Source organism: Anser cygnoides, chromosome 26 (genome assembly GCF_040182565.1).
Source record: "Anser cygnoides isolate HZ-2024a breed goose chromosome 26, Taihu_goose_T2T_genome, whole genome shotgun sequence".
NCBI lineage: Eukaryota > Metazoa > Chordata > Aves > Anseriformes > Anatidae > Anser > Anser cygnoides.
In genome coordinates this window covers 1,175,498-1,197,774 of record NC_089898.1, presented here as the reverse complement: position 1 = coordinate 1,197,774, position 22,277 = coordinate 1,175,498, and the positions used below count along the sequence as shown (strand labels likewise).

The window sequence follows — 22,277 nt, the reverse complement described above, 5'->3', positions numbered from 1 at the left end:
TAGCGGCCTTCAGTACCTAAAAGGGGCTGCAGGGAAGTTGGGGAGGGACTCTTTGACAGGGAGTATAGTGATAGGACAAGGAGTAATGGTTTTAAGATACAAAAGGGTAGATTTAGATTAGATATTAGGAAGAAATTCTTTACTCTGAGGGTGGTGAGACACTGGAAGAGGTTGTCCAGAGAAGTTGTGGCTGCTCCATCCCTGGAATTGTTTAAGGCCAGGTTGGATGGTACTTTGAGCAATCTCAAAAGTGTGCCTGGCCACGGCAGAGGGCTGGAATTAGATGATCTTTAAGGTCTCTTCCAACCCAAACCATTCTATGATTCTGTGATTCGTCTAACCTGTTCTACTCACTGATTCTTTCAGTTTCAAGGTTTTGGTGGTTGCTTGAGCTTCAGATCTCCTAGAGAGACATTTACTTTGATTTAAAGATTTTCAGCAATCAAAAAATTATCACATCTTTCGGCAGCTGTTCCAGAGACTAATTAGCTTCATTTAAAAATGTATATATATTTGCCATTCCTAGGTTAAAAGATAGGTAAAGTTAAACACTGCACATTGTCTCATCATTCTAAAGAATTCTGCAGATGCAATCAGTCATTGCAAAAAAAAAAAAAAAAAAAAAAAAACCTGCAGCTTTCTTCCTGTCCCAGGTGCTTACTACAAAGACCTCACAAAGCAGCCTGAATCTCACATACCAGTGCTTTTTCAGGTTTGTGATTGCTCGGCCTGCCAGTGATTTGAAGATGTTGCCTACAGATCTGCTTTTCTGTCTTGTTCCGTTCAACGTTGCAACAACTGATGGCCAGAGATGGGAAATGGAGAGTCGGTTATGAAGCAAGAAAACAGGTAGTACAGACACCTCCATGCCAGAATTATGAGTTTGTGAAATGCCTTGCAAATAAAGAATTGTACAAGCTATTAAGATCCCACAATAAATTTTCCGTGTTCTTATTTCTTAGGTGGACAGTGGGCAATTTGAATGTGGCTAAACAGCTTGAGATTAGTATTGAGAACAGTATTGTTATGCTCTAACAACAATACCTATCAGAGAGTAAAATGCTCTCTCTGCAAGGAAAAGGGCAAAAACTTGAATTTCTGCTGAGCACTGCACAGAACAGACCTAGCTGTATACAAACACAATGACTCCATCGAGTGTAGAGATTCCCTGCTGAACTTTCCAGTTCAAAGACTCCAGCACTCTAAAACGCACTTTTCTTGCATGCAGAACTGAAGACGTTGGATTGATATACATTAAAAGAAACATAACAAAAAAGCACAAAATCCCCCATTAACTTATGGCATAAATCAGGTCCCGCCCTTATGTTATAAAGTCAGTTGAGGGGAAGCAGGAGAATTTTTTTTCTTCTCTCCCCCTCTCTCTCTCTCTCCCCCTCTCTCCGTTTCCCCTAACACTAATTAGGTTTGAAAGACTGCAGCTTGAGTCCAGATACCACATGCCGAGAAGAAAGGAACCCAAACAGCTGACGCAGAGTTCAGACTAAACTAACTGCAAGCTCCCCAGGGACATCACAAGGTAAACCTGATAGTCTCTGTCATTTACAATCATTATCAGGCAGCTGAGTCTCTGTAATTTTACTAGGGAGCCAATTAACAGATCCCTGAAGCTCAAGAATAAGGTCTTGGTCCTTTTTCTATTTTAGACAGGAAAAAGGGGAAAATAAGCCTTTGTTGCAAATCAGTACTCCAGAAGCTTTCCCACCCAAGGGAATGGTCAGATCTGGGCTTGCCTTTTTCCTCTTGAAGAGTAAAATAAAGCACTGAACTTAAGTGTCAAGCCAACTGGCTTTAGTACCCAATCTGCAACAAACTGGCTGTATAACTTTGGGTCAGTTATTTAACTCTCTATATACTATTGCTGCCTACTGCATGCAGGGAAAATAATAACCTACTTCTTAATTTAGGTAATTAAGAGCTTCAGGGAAAGGACTGTCTCTTGTGATTTGTTTAGCCTAGCATAAATAGGTACTGATTGAGGATGAGACATTTAGGAACTCCACTCAAACAACATGAGTGAGAAGCAAGAAAAAAAGTTTGGACCAAAACTCCAGATGGAAACATATCTGCTCTTGGGGAAGTTTGGGGTTTGGATTCAGGTCTGAGCCTTAATGTGTTGGAATCATCTTCCTGGAACAAAATAATCATACATTTTCAGTTCAGGGCAGATTGCAAGTAGGAATCAGTGAACCATGCTTAGAGCAAACAAAATACCATAGGAAGCACGCTTTCCCATTGCCAGCCCTTTGCAGACCTGAACTTGAGCCAAGACAGTCAGCTGATCTCCTGGTAGGAGTTTTTTGGCCCAAAATCGCCCTGTATATACAAACTTAGATAAGAATTTGTGCACTGGATTCTACTTACCCTCTGGCAGATTGAGGCTTCAATAACAGTGTCTCAGTCCATTCCCTAACATGCGTTGTTTTAAACAGACAAGGTAGAAGGAAGAGCCTGGGAAGGCTTTGCAGTCTCTGATCCAACTGCAAGTTTTAGGAAGAGCTGAGATTTCACTACGAAGGACACCTCATACTGAGATCCAGCAAGCTTTCTATCTTGTCGTTATCTGAACCCTTCTTTATTTGCAGCTGTAATTCAATCTAAGCAGGGCACAGAGGAGGTAACATCATTTTTTTCTTTCTTATTGTTCTGTTGCTTTTAAGTATCTACACGTGCATGCCTGGACCTCTGTGTACTGATTTTAAGCAGGTCTTGTGCTATGGGAAGGCACTTCTATTAAGAAAGTTGCAAGGAAAAACAAAACTTGTTTACTCAGAACTTTCCTGAGTGGATGAGAAACTCAGACTATCTTGCCAGCAAATTCTTCTATCTGAAATCATCTGCTTTTCCTAGAAAATAGAGGCAAATGAGCATACTCCTTCATGACTGAAATTCAGGACCTATCGGGTTCAGCTCTAAGGCACCAAACATGGGAAATGCCAGTGTTACTCCAGAGCTATGTTGCATGGAGTAAAAGTATAACAAGTGGTGTGAGTATCGTTTTTTTGTAGGGAAAAAAAAAAGAATCTAAGGAATCTGCAGCAAGTATATCTCTCTAAATGTTCCTTGTCTCCAAGGTGTCTTAGGTGCAGGACTGCCAGTGATGACACATGCCATGCTTCTCCCCCGTACATTCACGCTATCTCTGTGTGTGTATGGGGGGAATATGCCCATTTCTAGTCTTAGAGCTTTTCCAGTACATCATATTTTCATTTGCTTTACCCGCAACTGCTAGAGCGTGTCACTTACTGGAGTAAGGTGGAGCAGGGAGAGATGACAAGGTGATGAAGGGACCTCTTTCACTTTGCTTATTCCACCTTTTTGTTTAGTTGCTATCTCTGAGCAAGCAGTTCTGCTTCTCATGCAAGCAGGGGGAGAGAAATCCTAAGGAAGGTAAAAGCATTAATGGGTCAAGGCCTCCTTTGCATAATTCTATTATCACCAGGAAGATTCTGCAATAATCATGTTAGGCATGTGCTCTGGAGCATCAAAGTGACTTGTCTTACCTTACTTTTTGATGTTAGACAGGTTTAAATGCTTTGTACAGATGAGGCACCTCAGACAGCTGATCAAGAAAGCCTGTGCTGTTCAAGCAAAGCAAAGGTCTGTTTTGTTGCTGCTTCCTTTTTTTTTTTAATGTCAACAATGTCACATTCTTCCAGCAAAGAATAATCTCTGTTGTCACAAACTGTGAAAAGCAAAGGTGTAGGAGAGAATCTGTGTCTGGGGGCATGCAAACACGCTTTCTGAAGCTACCACCTTGATTCTTCAGCAACAAGATCTTGTGTATTGGTTGGGTCATATATTTATATACCTCTTGTATAAATAAGTTCAGCTTCTGCAGTGAAAACCGCTGTGGTACACAAAGCTGATACAGGATCTGTGCACTGTAGTTTGCTAATCTGTACCCCTTCTGAGCTGTAAAGGTCACCTCAGTGTGTGGAGAGGAGTTAGTAAGTTTTATTTTTCAGCAGTGCTAACAGAGTGTCCGATTGAGTTCTGAAACTTTTGTGCTGGATACCATTAGAAGTGGTCCCTGACCTACTGAGCCTAGGTGGTATATACAAGGAGGAGTTACCAGGGGAGTGTGGAGTTGTAGCTTGTTCAAAAGCGCATATCAGATCTGTGACGAAACCAAAACCAGAACCCAGGTTTCCTGATTTCTAGGCTAGCATCTTTCCCACTGGGCCATTTTGCATCTCGGCTTTCAGATCTCAGCTCCTGATCCGTGTGCCTATCAGGATCATTCCCTTGCCAGTCTGGCTAGGGATTTAACGGTCTCTTCCAGAGGCGGCAGGAAGGCTGCTGAGATAGTCTTCATGGGGCACTGCCTGACTGTTTTTCCATGTGTTGTGAGATGGTCAGCCTCTGTAAAGAAGCAGGGAAGTACCACCAGACGGGAAGGTTCCTCCCCTGGGGTTAGCCGGCAGGGCAGCCGACTCAGTTACGTGCCTTGTCTGGCTCATCACCTGGGCCACAGTCGGTTCAGGCAGGCACATGATGAATGCAGCCAGAAACCTCTCCAAAGAGGCACGCAAGGATACGTAGGCTCTGCAGAGACCTGGATATGCTAAGGCATTTATCCTAACACATGCATCCACCCGGATCTGAGCACTGATTGGGGCACGCACACACAAACCTCTGCAAAGAGCACTTGCCCCTAAGGAGATGAACATACACATCGAGGCCAGGAGTGTTGTGCTCCCCCTCCTCCTCCCTGTAGCCAAATCCAATCCAGCAGAATGAGAAGTGAGGGATGTCACCGCGGTGAGCTGTGCTGGGTTTGCAGTACAGCATGTTGCAGGTGGTGACTGACACATAGTCAATGAGATCTGAGGAGAATCCAGACTCTATAAATGTTAGATGAGGCAGGCTGGGCATTGACAAAAACAAGAGGTGGCTGCAAACACCGAGTGTCATTATTCTCTGAGCAGGGATGGCGAGGGGCCTAGGATCTTCCCGTGGAGATTAACTGCTCTGCAGCAGGATGAAGTGCTGTCTCCTGATACACGGGGATATCTGGTTGTCCTGAGAACGCTTGGCAGGAAGGGTACGACAGCAGGAGCTCAGCCTTTGAGAGCATGCACAGAGTTTCCTGTAAAGCAGGTATCTTGTCTCAGATAGGATTTTACTCTGCTGAGATAAACATAAAATACCTGATGGTTTAAATTAATGCTGGAAGAGAAAGCAATCTCTCTTACTCAGTAATTGGCAGTGGGCTCTCTAGCCTCCTTCTGCTGAAGGAAGGGCTCTTTCCTACTTTCCTATCCACCTGCTTCAGCTTACTGTCTTGACCTGCCACCGATGTACCATAAAACCCCAGTCTCATCCCCCACCATCCTCTAGTGACCAGTTACGAAGGGACTAGAGCAGGTTAACTGCTGATTGCTTCCCTGCTTGCAGCAGGAGGCCATGCAGAGTGAATTAGGTGAGCAAACTGTATTAAGCAATCTGGGAGTGCATCATTAATGCTTTTTTTTTAATTGAATAAGCCCATAGCTTGTTTAAAAAAAAAAAAAAAGTACTGCAATGGCTTTGTCTTGTGACTCTGTAAGATATTTATCTGAGTAGTTGACGTTTCTTTTTCTGTTTCTCTCATCATCTGCTGAACACTCTCCCAGTGCTGGAGAACCAGTTCTTACACTCTTCCATGAGCAGCAAGGCCTCACACTTGCTGGAGATTAGCATTTTGTCTCCACCAGCATGGCTTGTATTCTGTCCTTGCTTATCCAGGCAACTACAAAAAAGAGGCAGAAGTCCTAAATGCCAGACTAATGCATCAATCATAATTCCTGAGCTGCCAGCAGTCATGTAACTGCTTAAAGACCTCAGCAGCCCTCTGGCACTTAAAGAAAAAAATCATCTAATTAATCACAGGTGAAACAGCTTGGACCTGCTCCAAAAGCCCCTGAATTTACTGCCAAGCTTTGATGCTAATTTTCCTTCTAAGTAACCCCCTAAAGAAATTTACGATTAGGTAATTAAAGTGATGAATAAAGAGATACTTAGAAGAAGGAGGGAAATGAAAAAGAAAAAGGAAAAAAAAACCCTTGAGTCAAATGCCTTAAATCTCCTCCCCTCCTCAAAGAGAAACGTTAGTCATTTTTGCACATGCATTGTCTCTGAAAATTGGGTTGGATTCCCACAGGAGACTTGAGAAATATTCTTTAAATTAATGTTTGCATAACCAAATAAAACAGAAAAGAAGGAACTCCAAAACAGATTGTAATGTCAAGGTGGTTGGGGAAGAACTTACAGCTTCTCCCTGAGAACCTCATACTGTACAACGTCTGTCAGAAACTGCCTCATGCCTTTCCCACCTATGTACCTGAGGTGAATATTCTTAAAGGCAATTAGATATGTAGGTGTGCAAATTTAATTTTAAAACGTACTGATATCTAATGCATAACTTGAGAGCATCCGAACAACTTTTAAAGTCTGGCTATAAATTCTTAATAGGACACGAACACACAAGGTATAAGAATTAATGCTTCTCCATGTCCTCTCACGTTCTTTCACTTTTTTCAGAGGAGGAGGAACTAAGTAGCCTTTGGTTTGACTTTTTCCTTCAGGCAAATGTACCACACCAACCTCAATGTAAGGGGCATGAGTTTAAACACGTGTTGCAAAATTCTGATGGTACCCAGATGCTTACACTGAAGATACAGATATGGCCCTGAAACAGAAAAAAAAAATAGGATCTAGTTTCAGTTCCAGACTGCATTATTATTAAAAAATATAATATATATGTGTATATATATAAAACAAAAAAACAAACAAGAAGCTTGTCACTATTCGGGGGTTTGCTGCTGGCTTTTTGGCACAGCTTTGGCTAATTCTTTCCTCATGGCTAAAAGCAAGTCTTAGAATCCAGCAAAAATTCCTTTCTGGCCCATAAAGTGAAATACATTGATTTCATTTTATTTTTTTAATTTTATTTTTTATTTTTTTGGCAAGGTTTGCTTGTGGTGGTGGGAATATTTTCCCTTCAGGACTACATCTTACTTTTCTTTCTACGTTTTGGTCCCAGGCCTCAAAGCGGCAGAAAGCTGCTGTGCCCTCACCTTTGGTCTTTTCTGGGAGTGCACCCAAGACTCCGCTTCACACTACATGATACACCTGACCTTTCTCTGTTAATGAATTCCTGCTGACCCCGTCACATCACCCCCTTCTTTTCTGCCTGGCACTGAGGGAAGAGTTGCTGAATGATATTAGAGGAGACCAGAGAGGATAAAAAATGAGAAAATGGCAGATTAGATCTGAGGTGACAGAGATGAGAAATAAAAGCCATTAGAGCCCATTTGCAATGTGCCCTCATTGAGTCAAGTTTCAAGGTGTTTTTCCAGATTATTAATAGCCTGACAGCAGTTTTTGTACAGGAATCTGATACATGAAATAACACTCATGTATACACACTGCATTGTAGAGGGGAAAGTAGAGTCCTCTCATTTTTTTACTTGAACAGATTTGAAATACAGCAAACCAGCCAGCTGGGTCACAGACAAAATAAACATTCTCCATTATAATCGTGGCATCTTCAGACACATGTCTCTATAGTAATGCTGTGGTATTATGAGGAGCTCTCAGAAACCTCTGCAACCAGCCTTTGCTGTCTGTATGGTCTGGGCTGCATTCAGAGTGGCTCTACAGAAGCTGTAGCGTTCTTTGGTGTGGAGTGCATTGCTCTAAGTCGTTTCAGTCCTTGGTTAACATCACCAAACCTGGATCCTGTGGGCCATTTTGGTCACTTATAATCTCCCAGGTATCTAATTTATTCAATGTGGCAGGCTTCTCTTAAAACTCTTAGTCAAGCACCATCCTAAGGAGATCTTTCCTGTCTTATCCCCTGCTCATCTGAATTACCTCAGTCCTCTCATTGTGATATCCACGTGAAATGAAAGCTAGAGAAGGAGAGGGAACAAGGATATTTGGGTGTGTGGGAAAGAAAGGTTGAAAAATTCCCAAAGTTATACTTCATAGTTGCATGCTTGTAAAAAAGAAATAGCAGGTGGGTAGTGCTTTGAACTTCACAAGGCTTTGTGGGACGGAGTCGTCAAATATGAATAATTGTAGCTTTCTTCATAAACAATGGATGCCACGGAAAATTTGACTGATACAGTCCATAATGCCTACAGGCCAAACAGACTTTCAGCTGAAAGAGAGAAGTTCTTCAAACATCATTAGATGATGATGTCTGCTTGTCTGTGTTTGTTGCTTTCTATTAAACTTTCATTTTTTACTTCCTCATCTCATGTTGCAAACTTAGTCTACTAGTGAGAATTGCTGGGCAGAAATAACCAAATCTTGATCTATGTTAATAACACACTGCAGTGATAGCCAAACTAATTGCCAGTGAAACCAGTCAAAGAAATGTAGCGGCTAACTTTACCCACTTGTGCTGCTCCTTTCCAAACAGTCTGCAGTGTATCACGCAGCATTGTCTGGGAGGATGCGCTAGCATGCAAACAAGCGACCCTCTCTACAGATGCACCATTTTCTAACGATGGTTGCACAACCTTCGCCAAAACAAAACGAGCTGCTGTCAGAGGTGCTCGAAATCAAAGAGACTTTGCTTTTTAGGGCAAAAGGAAGGTGCTCTTGATAGATACAGAGGAATCCTGAGATCTCAAATTGGAGTAGCAAGGTGGAGACCTAAGTTTGTGAAGAAGAAAATTCTACGTGTGCTAGTACTTACATTGCTGGACTGTCTGCAAGGAGGTGACACAGCAGCCACCTGTACAGGTCAGTCTGGAGAATAATAGAATTAGATTTCCTTACTGGGATACTGAGATGAAATTGAAACAAAGGTAGCTAAATCTCTTTCCTGCTAGCCCCTTCCTTTGTTTTCTTGGTCTCACAATTTATAATTTAACCATAATTGCAGTTTGTGTGCTGGCAGCCTCAGCCAGTTCTGGTTGCTTCTATGAGCTTCTGCCTAGCAGAAGACAGAAATAAACTTAAAACACTTGTTTGCTTTCTAATGAAGCAATACCCCTGCCAGCTGGTCTTTTCCAGGAGACAGATGAGACAGCCTGAAAATCCACTCTTATATTAGGGTCAATTACCTCCAGAGGATCCACATCACCTAACATGCAATTGAGCATGTGCAATTCCTTCTTAGTTTGGTAAACCATGTGGGTACACAAGTATTTCCAAAAGACAAATTGTGTATCGTTGTTCAAGAAAGAACTGCCATAACAAAGAGGCAAGGCTGAGGACAGCAGTCTCCCACTAGCTCTTGCTTTCACACCCTTACGAGTGCTGTGTAATTCCTAGGAAGTGTTGAGAAGCATTTGTGATTCCTTGCTCAGCACTTCTTGACTTCGTAGACTTGACACGTAGGCTGCGAGCTACTTTGGGAGCCAACAAGTGCTATAGTATCTTACTTTCTTCATCCAAATACTGGTGTGAAGTAATTCAGATTCCCTACAATTGCATCTTCGGTTTCCAGTAGCACTAACTCAGTACGTCATGTTTTCTAGTGAGGTGAGTTAGGGATTAAGCACTTTGCTCTGTAACTTTCTGTTCAAGTAAGTCATGAAGACCTGGGATTCTGGCTCTGCAGGGAATTGATGCCACGTTGAATCAGTCTGAGGAGTTTTCTGCTAGGGGCTTAACGAACATTCTTCTTGCATCTGCATTTTGTAAAGTGTCTTATGCCACTGGCCCTCCTCTTCTTATCCCTTATGCTGCTGTTTATGAATTCAACTTGTCTGGGTTCTCACAGGACACCCAGTATTACTGCATCTGAAAAGCTCATCCTGCTGACCACAAACTGCCGCCTACAACATAAAGAATTTCTCTCTGATGATTTAATCAAAGATGTTCCTTGCTTTTTACTATAACTAGTTGCTTTTATTTTCACAGGAAAATGTACTTTTCTCTCCATGAAAGAATACTTTCCCAACTTTTTAAAATGTTTCTTTTTCATGCAGTTTTTCAGTTATGTTTTTTTCACTGACAATGTTATCCAAATAGTGATTTATTAATCAGCATAAGACCGACGTGGTAAATGATATTTTAACCTTGCAAGGCAACAAAATGTAAAATTGTGAATATTTTCACTATATTAAAAAAAAAAAAAAAGAATAAGTCAACTCCAGCATGTAGATCTGCAGCTTGTGAAGTACCTTGCTATCCTTCAGGATGAAAGGTGCCCATGTAAAAATAAGGCATTATTATACTTCCTTTATTGCTTTGTACATGCATAATTTACTGACTGCTAAAGAAACCCCTGGTGGAATGCCTCTTTGAAGTCATCTGCCTCACCTAAGTAGTGGTTGCTGCTTGCTTCTTTCCTACCCAACTGGTTGTGATGCTGCCTATGGCAATTTCAGTGGCTAAATTCCTTCCTCCAGTAAAATCTTAACTAGTTGAACTGAATCTTGAAACAGTTCCCTCAATAAATATCAAAAGGGAAATCCAGCTTAATATAAACAGAGAATAGCAAAATGGTGCTACGTATACGGTTGAATTTCCCTTCAGGTAAACCACTAATGGCACATATAACTCTCATAATTAAAAGCCACATCTGATAGAACAAAGTCGTCTGTGCAAGCAAAGAAAGGGGAAGATGAAAGCGCCACCAGTGCAGAACAGCAGTCCAGCTATAGGCCTGTACATGTCTCTTTCCCCTGTTCTGAGAATCAGCCAGAGCCTGAAACCTCTTTTGACAAGTAGCTCCTCTGATGACAGATGCTCCCTGCAGCCTCCACAGGCTGCAAACAGATGCATTGTTCTTGCTGTCAGCTCCCCATTGAAAGGTGATTCCAGTAAGCAACAATTGGCATGATTTGTTAGCATTAGTCAGCAAGCGCATGGATCAGATTTGCTCCCAAGGAGAAGGAAAAGCAGGTCTGAGGCTGAAAAATCAGAGCTCATAATCAAGAGCTTGTCAGGGTGTACATCTTGCTCTTTGGGATGTGAATGAGGGACGTGTTGCTAGTCTTGACTTCAACTCCTTCACACTTCAGAATAGCACCTATTTTTGTCAGAGTGCTCTGGATAAATTGATCACATCCCTCTTCAGGCTCCTCACCTAGGCAGCCTGCAGCCTTCATCTCTGTGGCAATACCTGGTGACACTGGCAAAACTGTGAACTGCAAAAAAAAAATTGACCACTGATCAGAACTGGGTGAAGAGGGAGAGGCTCTGGAGTAGAATATTCATCATTTAGAAAAGAGGCAGAAAAGCAAATGTTGCAACGTTGTTCCTGGTACAGAAGGATTTTATGGTACTGAGTGGCCAGGCAAGAAAACAACAGGGGAAATTCAGTGCTAGTGAAGTTGCATGGTAAAAAAAAAAATCCCCAAAATATTTCCACAGAAATGTCTCTGAATTAATTAACATCTTGAAGGGAAGAGATGTCATCAGCTCTTTGAGAAACTTTTAGGGAAGAAGTAGAGACCATTTTGCTCTTTATACCTGTAGCGTACCTTTGTCTTGAATACTGTATGCATTTCTGGGCACTCCCGTAAAACTGTCTCCCTGCTCCATTAGACATACCATAAAGTAGCTCTGATTTTTGTTTTATTATCAGTTCAGCTACAGCTGGAACAAGAATATGGACAGCCTGCCTACTGCTTCTTGAACAGCAGTTGGCAGTGGGGAACAAATGCCTGCTGTCATTTTCCACCCAAGTTACGCTACCAACTTGAGTACAACCAGCCGAGGTCAGTCTGTTACAGCAATGGTTGGCTCGTAGGCTTGATTCAATCTTTGGCTTGGAAGAATTTAGATAACCAGGCAATTTATGACCCTTCCTCTCCCAAGCTCTCCTCAGGCAGCTACAGACCCTAAAGAAATGATAGGTTCTCCCTGCCCTGGGCCCCACGTAGGCAGAAACCTCACCAACATGGTGCTAATTCTGGATTCGAGCTTGTCAGTACTTTGCTTGTTACGGAACATCGGAATTGCTCACAGTGCAAAAGTGTAGAGCAGAGACGAGCTACAGAGATGAAGCAAATGATTAACACCACGCACGCAGCCTGGAGCTGCAATTGCAACTGATTCCTATTTTATTTTTTTTAAGTACATTTTGGCACTTTTTCCCCAACCCTTCCCTTTCCCTCTCCCTCAACACAGCTAGAAGTAGTCCATTAGTGTGAAAGATGTGTGTCACTGCATGCTGATCTAGGACAGAGCTCAGGCTGCTTTTCAGAGCAAGTGCCTAGAAGCGTTATTATACACCAGCCAAGATTCTTGGTGGTGATTTAAAACGGATTTTGATTTTAAAGGTGCATCTTAAAAGCACCTGGTTTTCTAAAAATGTAAGAGCTACTCAGTTCTCACTATCTGCAGATCAGAAGCTCTCGAATTAGGTACCTAAAAATGGAAGCATCCTATAGTATTAGTCACTTCTGGAAATATTGTTAACACAGCCTGATTTCCTTCTAGTCTGCAATTTGTGCTCACCACTGACTGCGTGAAGTGCCCAAGTATAATTGAGTGCTGATGGGAAAACCAGGCCTCCAGGATCCGAGCAGGTTGTGTTCTCGTTACTCTTTCCACGCGCACTTCAGTCGCAGCCTGCACCACGTCGCCAGCTGGAGATGTGGCGATGGTGCTGCCCCAGCCCTGCTCCGCCACAGCTCTGACCAGAACTGCTCGTCCCTTGCAGTTCTCGGTCTGCACATTGCTGTGGGCGCAGATCCACCCTCTGCGAGTGGCTGCGCTCCTGCCAGCCTCCACCTGTCTCTGCCCCTGGGCAGTCCCCTTTAAGTTCTCATATCCCCGACTGGTTCTGCATTGCCATCTCTGGTCTTGACCAGTTCCTTAACCCATCCCTACTCTGAAGTTTATAGTTGTCTGAGCAGATGTCGGTGCTATTAGGAACGTGACAAGGCTGGAAATACTATTTGTTTTCATGAGAATCAGTCCCTGAACTCGTCTCTCTAAAGCTTGCAATCCCTACTGGTTGTTATGGGGGAGAGGAATTTTATTCATCTGGGATAAAAGCCTTAGAAATAGTGACCTGAGCAAAGTTACAGCTGCTCAGGATCGTCCAGCATTTGCCCCTTCTCCTTTCTATTAAGTAGCTATTCAACAAGTTAAGCCTGAGCAACTGTGTGCGACCCCATGGCTAGAGTAACATCTGTGACCGTACTCTGTCATTTGCAAAATGGAACAGCTCTAATCTCTTGAGCACACTGCTCTGCAGTGACATTTCCAGGACATCCGCACTCCAAAAGGCATGCAGTAGCCCTGGATTAGAGTTTAAAATAGAAGCATGTTTGCCTTTGTGTACAGCATGGGATCGCTAAGGAGAAATAGCGACGGGAGCGTGCGGTTGGGTTGCGTGACCTGCAGTGGTCTGGTGCAGAGGTCTCCGTGGGACGGGACGTGGGCTGCTTGGCACACCGCAGCGATGCTCCCAGCAATTTGTTCGGCTTCATCAGGGAGAGCCCTCACCTGTTCCTCCTAAGAAACTCTCTTCACCTCAGTAGCGACAGTGCTAATTAACGTAGGTCTACATTAGAGCAGAACCAAGGCTAAGGCTTTAAAAAACCTGGTGAACCGAGGTACTTCCAACATGGCATAAAGGCAGGAGAGCCCGGCACAGTTCTCGGGGAGCAGAGAGGTGGGTGACGTGGGACAGGCGCTGCCGGTCCCCCTGCTCCCAGGAGGGGAGGAGGCAGTGGGACGGGTGCGGGATGCCAGCCCGCCGTGGAAGCAGCGCGTGGCTTAATGCCGGCCGTGCTCAGCCAGCGAGCTGCTCGTGGAGCTGCTGTGGCAGCTCCACACCTCCTGGGTGTGCGCAGGCTCGGCTGGCGGCGGCACAGCCCCTTCCTACCCTTCTCTGGAACGCAAAGTCAAAATGGTCTCGGTGATTCTTGATCCCTTGTGTTTCTGAAGGTGCTTTTCGTAATCGTGAGCCTGCTGGCTCTGGTTTCCCAACAAACAACAGCTGAAATTCTTTTGTTTGTTTGTTTTAGGTGTGGTATTTTTTTTAAACGCTCACAGCAAGCTGTTGTTGTTCGTCTGTGTGTTGGTAAATAGTAGCTGCCGACTTTCACCTTGGGAGAGGCAGAGTTTGAGCAAACAGCGAAGTGCCTGGGCAGAGCAGGCGGAGAGGGAGGGAGCACGATGAACCTTGTCTGCCCGCTTTCCTAAAGCCTGCTGATTTTCACCCAAAGTTCATGCCTCTGGAAACCTACACGCGGGATTTTGAGGCAGGGGCTCCGGAGGGCTCTGCCTGGCACAGAGGGGGGGACGTGCGAGGGGTGGGCACATGGCAGGCTTCTTCCCCGCTCCCCATGCCTTTCCTCCTCGCCCCCTCCGTCCCTCCCGCAGCCCAGGGCAACTCGCTGGACCTTGGTGGTGCCCTGCACGGCCTAACCCAGCCCTGCGCCTTCTCTCTTGTTCTGCAGCGGCAGTTTTCAGCTGGTTTGTAGAGAGCATCCGACTGATTTATTGCTCCCAACGTCTCCTAGTTTGTAATAAAGTTTTCAGCAGCTCTGTCGAGCCTGCTCCCCGCCCCCGCGCACGCACACATCCCCGCGCTTGCTTTGTTCTTCTCACACATAATGTCAACTCATAAACCTTTCATCAAGTCAACCAGGTGGAAAAAACCCATTACTGAAAGAAGTGTTCATTCAGGTTCGGGGGGGAAATGGAGGGGAAGGCGGAGGAGAAAGTTCCCCAATGGAAAAAAAAAAAAAAAAAGAAAAAAAAGGAAAAAAAAAAAAAAAAGGAAAAAAAGCTGTGTGTGCTCTTAGCTGAAAAGCCGGCTTTGCTGCGCGCCCCAGGTGCCAGGCCCCGGAGGAGCCTGGCAGATCTGTCATCCCGGTGACAGGAGATGGGAAGCGCTGTGCACGCATTCAAAGAGGCAGCGATTTGGGCCTAATACCCGCTGATGAAAGGGAGCTTCAACACCGCCGGCCGCTGCCAGCTCCGACAAAACCGCCCGGGCTTTTGTGCGGCGGAGAGGACCCTCCTGCGCACACACACACAAACACCGGTGGTGGAGGCTTCCCTCTGCTCCCCCCGGCCCCAAATTGGTGTTGGCTGGGGTTCGTGTGCTGAAAGACGCTGCTGGCCACACCACGGAGGGGCTGACAGGGGTGTGTCGGCCGCAGAGGCGCTGTGCGATCGACGGAGGCGCGGAAAAACGGGAGTGGGGAGGCAGGCGCGAAGTGCAGAGGTGGGGAGCAGCCTGGGACCTCCCCGCGGGGTGCCAGTGGGGGCCCTGGGGACGCCGTGCTCAGCAGGGAGCTGCTCCCTGCTCCCAGGGACACCCCAGCACCTCGCTGGATGTGGCCCCGTAGCGGGAGCTGGGCGCATCCCCAGTCACCTGGGCAGAGGCGCCGCAGCAGGGCGCGGGAGATGCGGGCACGCAGGAGGTCGTGCTCCTGCCTCCCGCTCTTTGTCTCCACTGCCGAGGGTGTAAACTCTTTGCGTGGCTCATCGTTCCCCATGGCCGGTCAAATGTTATTAATTTTGAGTGGAATTTCAATGAGAAGGGCTGGAGGTGGAGTTTGCCGGAAAATGAAATCTCCCTTACTCCAGCTTCTTTCTGTTTCGGGAGCACGCTTTTGGGGTTGATGGGTTTCTTTTTACATGGGGACTTTGAGAAAGTTCTGCGCAAAATATTATTTATCAATTTTTCAGCAAGGTAGTCCAGCGTTACTGCTCTGGAGAAGGGAAACAAGGGCACTGAGGGATGGAGAAAGGGTGGGAAGCAACAAAGGAGCATAGGCAGTGACATCTGTCACTAGTATTTCAGAAGTTAAAAATTCAGCATAATCTACTGCCACCCTGTCCGCTGTACTGAGTTCCAACAGTAACAGAATTGTCATGATTTCTACATGAATTAATTCAAATCTCTCTTTGCATGATATGGCGTAAGAAAGGGGCCATCTGGTTTATGTTCTAGGTGTCAGAACCACTCATACCAGCACACGCTCCTCGTGCAAGATGCAAGTTGACTGCACATATTAACGTCTCCTTACCCTCTGCCTCCCTGAGACCTGATGCTGTTGTCCCATTATGGTGCTGCCATTTATACTGTCAATAGCAATAATAATAATACTGCAAATCTTGGCACACACATAGTACCTCCAATTACAGCCGTGCCTGAGTTACTTACCACGTGTTTCTTCACGTGGAGGGGGCTTAGGGACATCAAGTAGGATCGCGCTGTGATGAAGTTCAGAGTGGCCAAGTGCACAGTAAAAGGTTGTCCGGTTTCCACAAAATTAGCACGTAGCTAGATAAGGCAGACATCCTAGATCATACGCAGGGGCTAATGGCTTCCCCTGGAATACAGAAATAATCATTGGCAGTGGAGTTGAAAAAAGAATCAAGGCATTTGGACACCTGCCCGCACCGCTGGAGAATGACAGCTACTGTCGGGTGTCTCCCCATAACGGTAAATATTTAAATAGTGGCTATCAGACTTAGAAACCCATGATAAGAACTTAGATAATAGTAAAAAAGTATAATTAGATGTCTGTAAAGTGATAACGTCACACAGATTTACACCGCATGATTTTCAGAGTTGTAAGCAAACCTGAGTGTATTAATCCTCACAACACCCTGCAGCAGTGCAATATTGCAATTCCGAAGTAACTCAGGAAAAAAATGGGGTCAGGAAAATGGGTCTGACTTTTTGGGTAAGCAAGTGCGTCAGATTTCAATGCAAAGTCTGAGCAGAATTGGCTTGCTGAGACTGGTCACCTGAGCGACAGTTTGTGTTCCTTTGTCTCAATGAAAGAAGCTCAAAATAGTGGAGCAAAAAAAGTCCTGAAGCAGAAAAAGCTCATCTACTATAGATTAGCTCTGTTTATATTGCAAAGGCTCTGGCTTAAGTGATTTTTTTTTTTCCCTTAGAAATATTGTTTTAGCATGAATTTATCTTGAAATGAACTTTGTGGTAAATATAATTTAAGCATAAGCTTAAATTCAAGGTCTTATTTAAGTGCTTTTCTGCTTTACTTGCCAGCTAAGGATCTGGCCTGGGTTTTGAATGTCTTTAGGGAGAAGAAGCAGATTAATGAGATTAGAACATTTTAAATCACTTTTGTACTTTTCTGGGCTGCATGATCTTTATAATACCTTGTCTCTATAGACTCTATAAAGTGTGTTGGCTGGGTGCTAGTAGACAGGGATGATGAAAATGAGGCTTGGTTGTGCATCCCTTCAGATTTGGGGAACATATTCAATGGCCTATGGCTATGTTCAGTTTCATATGTCAGCGTGTGTGTAATCTCTCAGTCTGCTTTTTGAAAACCTGAATTTTACTGCTTAACTCTCAACCTTATGGGCCCAATTTCCTTGCTAAGGTTTACACCGGATATTTTACGGTCAGGCCAGTAAAATGAAGAATGTGGTCATGGAAGACAGTGACCTGGGAACCCGCAGGCCTTCACCCAGAGCATTAGAAGTGCGCTAGGGTTTAGGGACTGGTACCTAGTGGCAGCTCCTGCCAGCATAGGCACACATGGGTACACAAACTCACTGCTGAAACTCCACAGACAAAAGGCAAATCCGTGATACTAAGTTTTACAATTTTTTTCTTCCAAATTCAGAACTAAGCCATCTCTACCGTAATGCAGACAAGGAATCAGAGCGGCCTGGTGAGCTCATATTTCCCCTGTGTCACTGGGTGGTTTCCATTTACACGGTGATGCAATGTAAAGCGACCCCAGTGAGAGCAGAGGAGTGTAGTGTGGGTTGTCGGCCTTAGGGGGTGAAGGGGCTTGTCAAAGGGAAATTGAGCAATTGCAACAGACTGGAGTTTCCTGCAGCTAAAGTTCTCCAGCAGCCAAAGTTAATCTGTTCCTCAAAGGCTTTCTGTGAAGGAAAGTAGCAAGAAGCCCAAATCCCACAAAATATCAAAAGCTCCAGGATTTTTTCTGTCCAGAGATTTTCATCAAGGCAGGTTTCCCTGAGGGTCTAATTGCATGTTCAGCTCACGCAGCCCCTGGTAGCTCAGGCTCTGAAAAGCCGCATGGGAAGGAGCAGGAGAAGAATCTGGAGTATTCTAAATAGTGCTGCTGGTTATCGCTGGTCGGTGGCAGCTGGGCCCCGACAAGTCTGCCTCCAGCCAGGAGGAGAGACAACAATATGGAGAACTGGGAGTCCATGTATATAGATGGGATGTCAAGGGGAGGAGGGCAAGAACACCAAAGCAAACCAACAGGCTTGTTTATAACAATCATATGCATAAACTAGAGCATATGTTTAATTCAGTACTGCCCCAAAATGCAGCCAGAGTAAATGACTGTTGTACAGAGCGTACACCTTCCAAGCAGGTCCTGCATGGGGCTCAGACAAAGTCATCAGGACATGCAAAACCAGTTACAGCTCGGTTTCCCACATTGAAATAGTGAGTATAATTAAAAATAAATCACCATAGCTTTTAGTTTGATGAAATTACCACTTATATTAAGAGCAGCTTGAGCTGACTCTAAATCACTTTCTGCAGAATGTCACTTTGGGATTTAAAATATTTGATTGGTTAAAGAATGTGTTGTGCTGCATTGGGGAAATAAAAGAGTAAAACATGAATCACACATGGTGAATGCAAGAGGTTCTCAGATTCTAGGATGCCTGAAGTCTGTAAGAATTGAAATTAGCCCTTCTGAAAAAGGGCTGATTAACCCGAAGATGCTCCCAACTACTTAATTCATCTGCCCTAATCAGATGTGGAAGTCAGTTTTGACTTTTTGGCCAAAAGGATGATAAGAAAAAGTACATACTGCAAAAAACAAGTCAGGGGATTCCTTACTAAAAGTCAATTTGATTCCCTGTTTGCTACTGGTGAAGATATTTAAATACTCATTCAAGAGATGACCTTTAAACTGAGACTTTAGAGAATGTATGTAAAATTGAACAAAATAAGAAGTAGCACAACTCTACAAAGTCTTCTGAGCTGAAATACCTTAGTGACTGAGAAGCAAAGCAAGTGAGGTGAGGCACGGGAACGGAGAGTCACAATCTTCTGCCCTCAATGCACAGCTCAAGTTGCACCTAGCTGGTTGTGCTGAGGCAGCTACAAAGACTTCAGTCATTTCAAATATGAAAAACCATCTTTTTACTTTAGTGACTTTATTGCAAGTTTTACAATATTGAGTATTTTTTCTAAGTCTCAGCTCCTAAAGATATGAACTTAGATGAGAGGCATAGCTTTCATTCTATTTTGTTTCTTTTACTTTGTTAAAGCTGGTTCCTATCCAGAATTATTAGCATTAGAATTTTAAAACTATGACTTTTTCTTAAAGCATTTTCTGATATTGCATTCTATGTTGCAGTTATGGTACCTTAGGGGAAACAAGAACTTGAGCTCATGAATCTTGGAAGTTTGGGGTTTACGATGCTGCAGAAAGACTATTTGTTGAGTACAAGGCCTGATCTGGAAATGCATTTAAGACATGCATGACTTTGAGCATATAAATAGTTGCACAGAAGTCAATGGGACATAAATTTATGAATTTGCCTAAGTGCTTTGCTGGATCTTTGCCTAAGGAACCACTTACCGTGAGTTTGAATAACAGAATCATGGCCTCGTTAATGAACAAACCTCTGGATGAGGAGCATCAGTGAAATGTGAAATCCAGCTCCGTGCTGTATCTGTGCTATTCGGCTTGATTTCATCTCTACGTAAACTCGTTCTGCTATGCTGACGTTTATGTCCCTTGGCTTTTCCAAAATGTGATTTGTAAGTTCTATTTTACACTTGTGAGGGCAACGGGACTGCGCAAGGTGTAGAGCAGCAGTCACAGCGGTCTGGGAATGGTGCACATCAGAACCCAGTTCTAGAGGGCAGGCACTGGAGCAGCTTTTTTTCATAGAAAAAGGCAGTTCCACAACTTCATCTGTGAATTGTGGCTTTTACCTTCCACTTTTCTCTTTTAAATTCTTTTTTGGCAGCAGAAGAGGCTGACCAGGAAAAGAGAAACAAGAATGATTAAGACCAGTCGCTATTGTCAGGCCTCTGCGTGGTTCATTAGTGCTGGCAGACAACAGAAATGCACGTATCACTGCACAAAAGACCAGAAATAACTTTGGGAAATGCCTGCTGGGGTGGGGCTCCTGGGAAAGGAAGAGAAGGACCGTTGGTTTATAGACGGCAGTGGGTGAAGATGGAGCCACTCAGGTGGACCAGCATCAGGCCTGTGCACCGCAGGGGTGGCTCCGGAACTTCATGAAGCCTGCTTGTTTCCTGGTATTGCCAACAAGGCTATCTGCCCCACTTCTTGGGTGCACAGGCCTCGTGCTGGCTGTCTGCACAGGGTGAGCGGTGTCCTCTGTGGCAGCTACATGCTTTGACGCTGCCCATGCCTCTGGGAACAATCAGAGCACCTGACCGAAGCTGCTCTGCTAACTATTACGGTTATTAGCCTGGACAAAAATAGGGTCTCTGCCTTCAGGATATTACAATATAAATAAAAACAGGAGCATGGCAATGGGGCCGGGTTGAAATACCTTTGATCCTCTGCTGTAAGCAATTGTTGCATTGGGGTTTCTTTTAAAACAAAAAGCAGCGGCTGCCCTTGGGAGATCATGGAACAAACCACGAGCATGAGGCAGAGCAGTCATTTACTGAGCATCACTTGGAGCTGTTCAGCAAGTTTGGGTATGCTCAGTACTCACAGAATCATAGAAAGGGCTGGGCTGGAAGGGACCTTAAATGTCATCTTGGGCAGGGATACCTCCCACTAGACCAGTTTGCCCAAAGCTCCATCTAACCTGGTTTTGAACACTTCCAAGGATGGGGCACCCACGGCTTCTCTGATTAAATAAATCCATGTCAGAATTCTTTCACTCAGAAATAGAATTGTTGTTGGAAATTAAAGGTATTTTTATCTGTTGTTCTGCACAAACATTTGTTTCAACTGAATAAGAAATGCTACCAAGTCATAATGAAACTTTTGCAAAATCTCCTTGTCTGACCCAGAGCTAGCCACTGCCGCTTGCTTGAGAGGCATGCACCTATTCGCTAGGTTTTCTCTTAAGCATCCATGAAGCGATCTCTGGATTTCAGCTGGTAAAAGGCATTAAAAGGGGAGAAGAGCTGCCTTTCTGCTGCAAGTGTGGTAATCCCTCCGTTCCCAGAGCCCCTGGGCGTGCGATCAGCTGCAGAGCGCAGAGGAGTGGAAGCCGAGGGCTCAGCCAGCTGCTCGGTGCGTCCCCGGCGGCAGCAGTAGCAGGAATGTAACAGACAAACACTATGGGGAGACGTGGTGTGTACTGAATCAGTGCGTTAACCTTCTACCCTGAGAATATCAAGTAAGCAAACGTTTGGAAGTTTTAATTTATGAGGATTAGTGTGTCAGATATATTTTGAGGAAACTTTGGGACTGTTTTCCAGAAGTAAACCCCAAAACTTTTCCAGGATTTTCAGGCACTTTGTTGGTTAAAGGACCTTCAGTCCTTCCCATTCTCACAGCATCCTCTGCTGCGGTTCACACACAACTGTGTTAACATAAGTCTGGAATATCTCAACACATAATTATTTATCCTTCAATAAAACAAAGAAAACCATGTCTGAATCTGACTAATATCCCTTCCTCAGCCTGCCAAGTGGGGCCTTGTGTTTTCAGTATTGAAAACCAAGCCTGACTTGCTGCATATTTTGTGTTACCGTGGTTTATGTCCAAATGCAAGGATTTAATTTTGTCCGTCATCAAACCATGGTTTCCATATGACACCAATACATTCCTTCCTCTGCCTGCTGTTCTGACAGACGACAGAATAGAATTAAACATTCCAACCAGCACACTTAAAACGCAAGAGCTTATGTTCCTTTGGCTTTGGAGATCAAGGGGCAGATCTTCAGTGGGTATAAATTGTCTTCACTGGAGCTATGAAAATTTACACCACTTACCCCAGCTGAGGTACAGCCTTGGATGTATTTATTGCACGGCACGATTTCAAGAAGATAGATTCAGTAAGACTGAAAATACAATGGACTCCCCTTGTCTTCTTCTGTGCCTGGCTATAATGAATGATTATTGGTGTGTTTCCTTCTGGAGCAGTTACTGACCAGCCCAAATTATGCTTCTGGAAGCCAGTAGAGAGAAACCTCCGCGCATATTTATCCCCTGACTGCAGCTTGCCCTACCTGCCAGCCAGTTTCAGCTGAACGGCATCAACGTTAAAAGAAGCCAATCCCCCGTCTCTCCCAGACTGAGACCGAGAGTAGAAAAATGATCAGCTCCTTCTCAAAACACTGGCTGGTGTTTCAGAGGAGCCTGAGGGAATTATGCACAGATCTTTGAAATTTAAGCTCTGGATCTTGAAAGAATAGGTTTATTCCA

The 22,277-nt window shown here is 44.4% G+C and overlaps 1 protein-coding gene across 2 annotated transcripts in view; it reads left to right on the top strand.

Annotated features, from left to right (window-relative positions):
- KCNU1 (potassium calcium-activated channel subfamily U member 1) overlaps positions 1–22,277 on the top strand; it is a 196,132-nt gene that overhangs the window by 50,595 nt on the left and 123,260 nt on the right. Inside the window, exons 27-28 of one of the 2 annotated variants that reach the window (XM_066983415.1) lie at positions 713–849; positions 1,424–1,537. In XM_066983415.1, the coding sequence (XP_066839516.1) occupies positions 713–836 (124 nt within the window). In that variant the 3' untranslated portion in view covers positions 837–849; positions 1,424–1,537. Of the gene's footprint in view, positions 1–712; positions 1,288–1,423; positions 1,538–22,277 lie in introns of those variants that run through there. The other variant, XM_013194431.3, reaches the window with a different exon arrangement.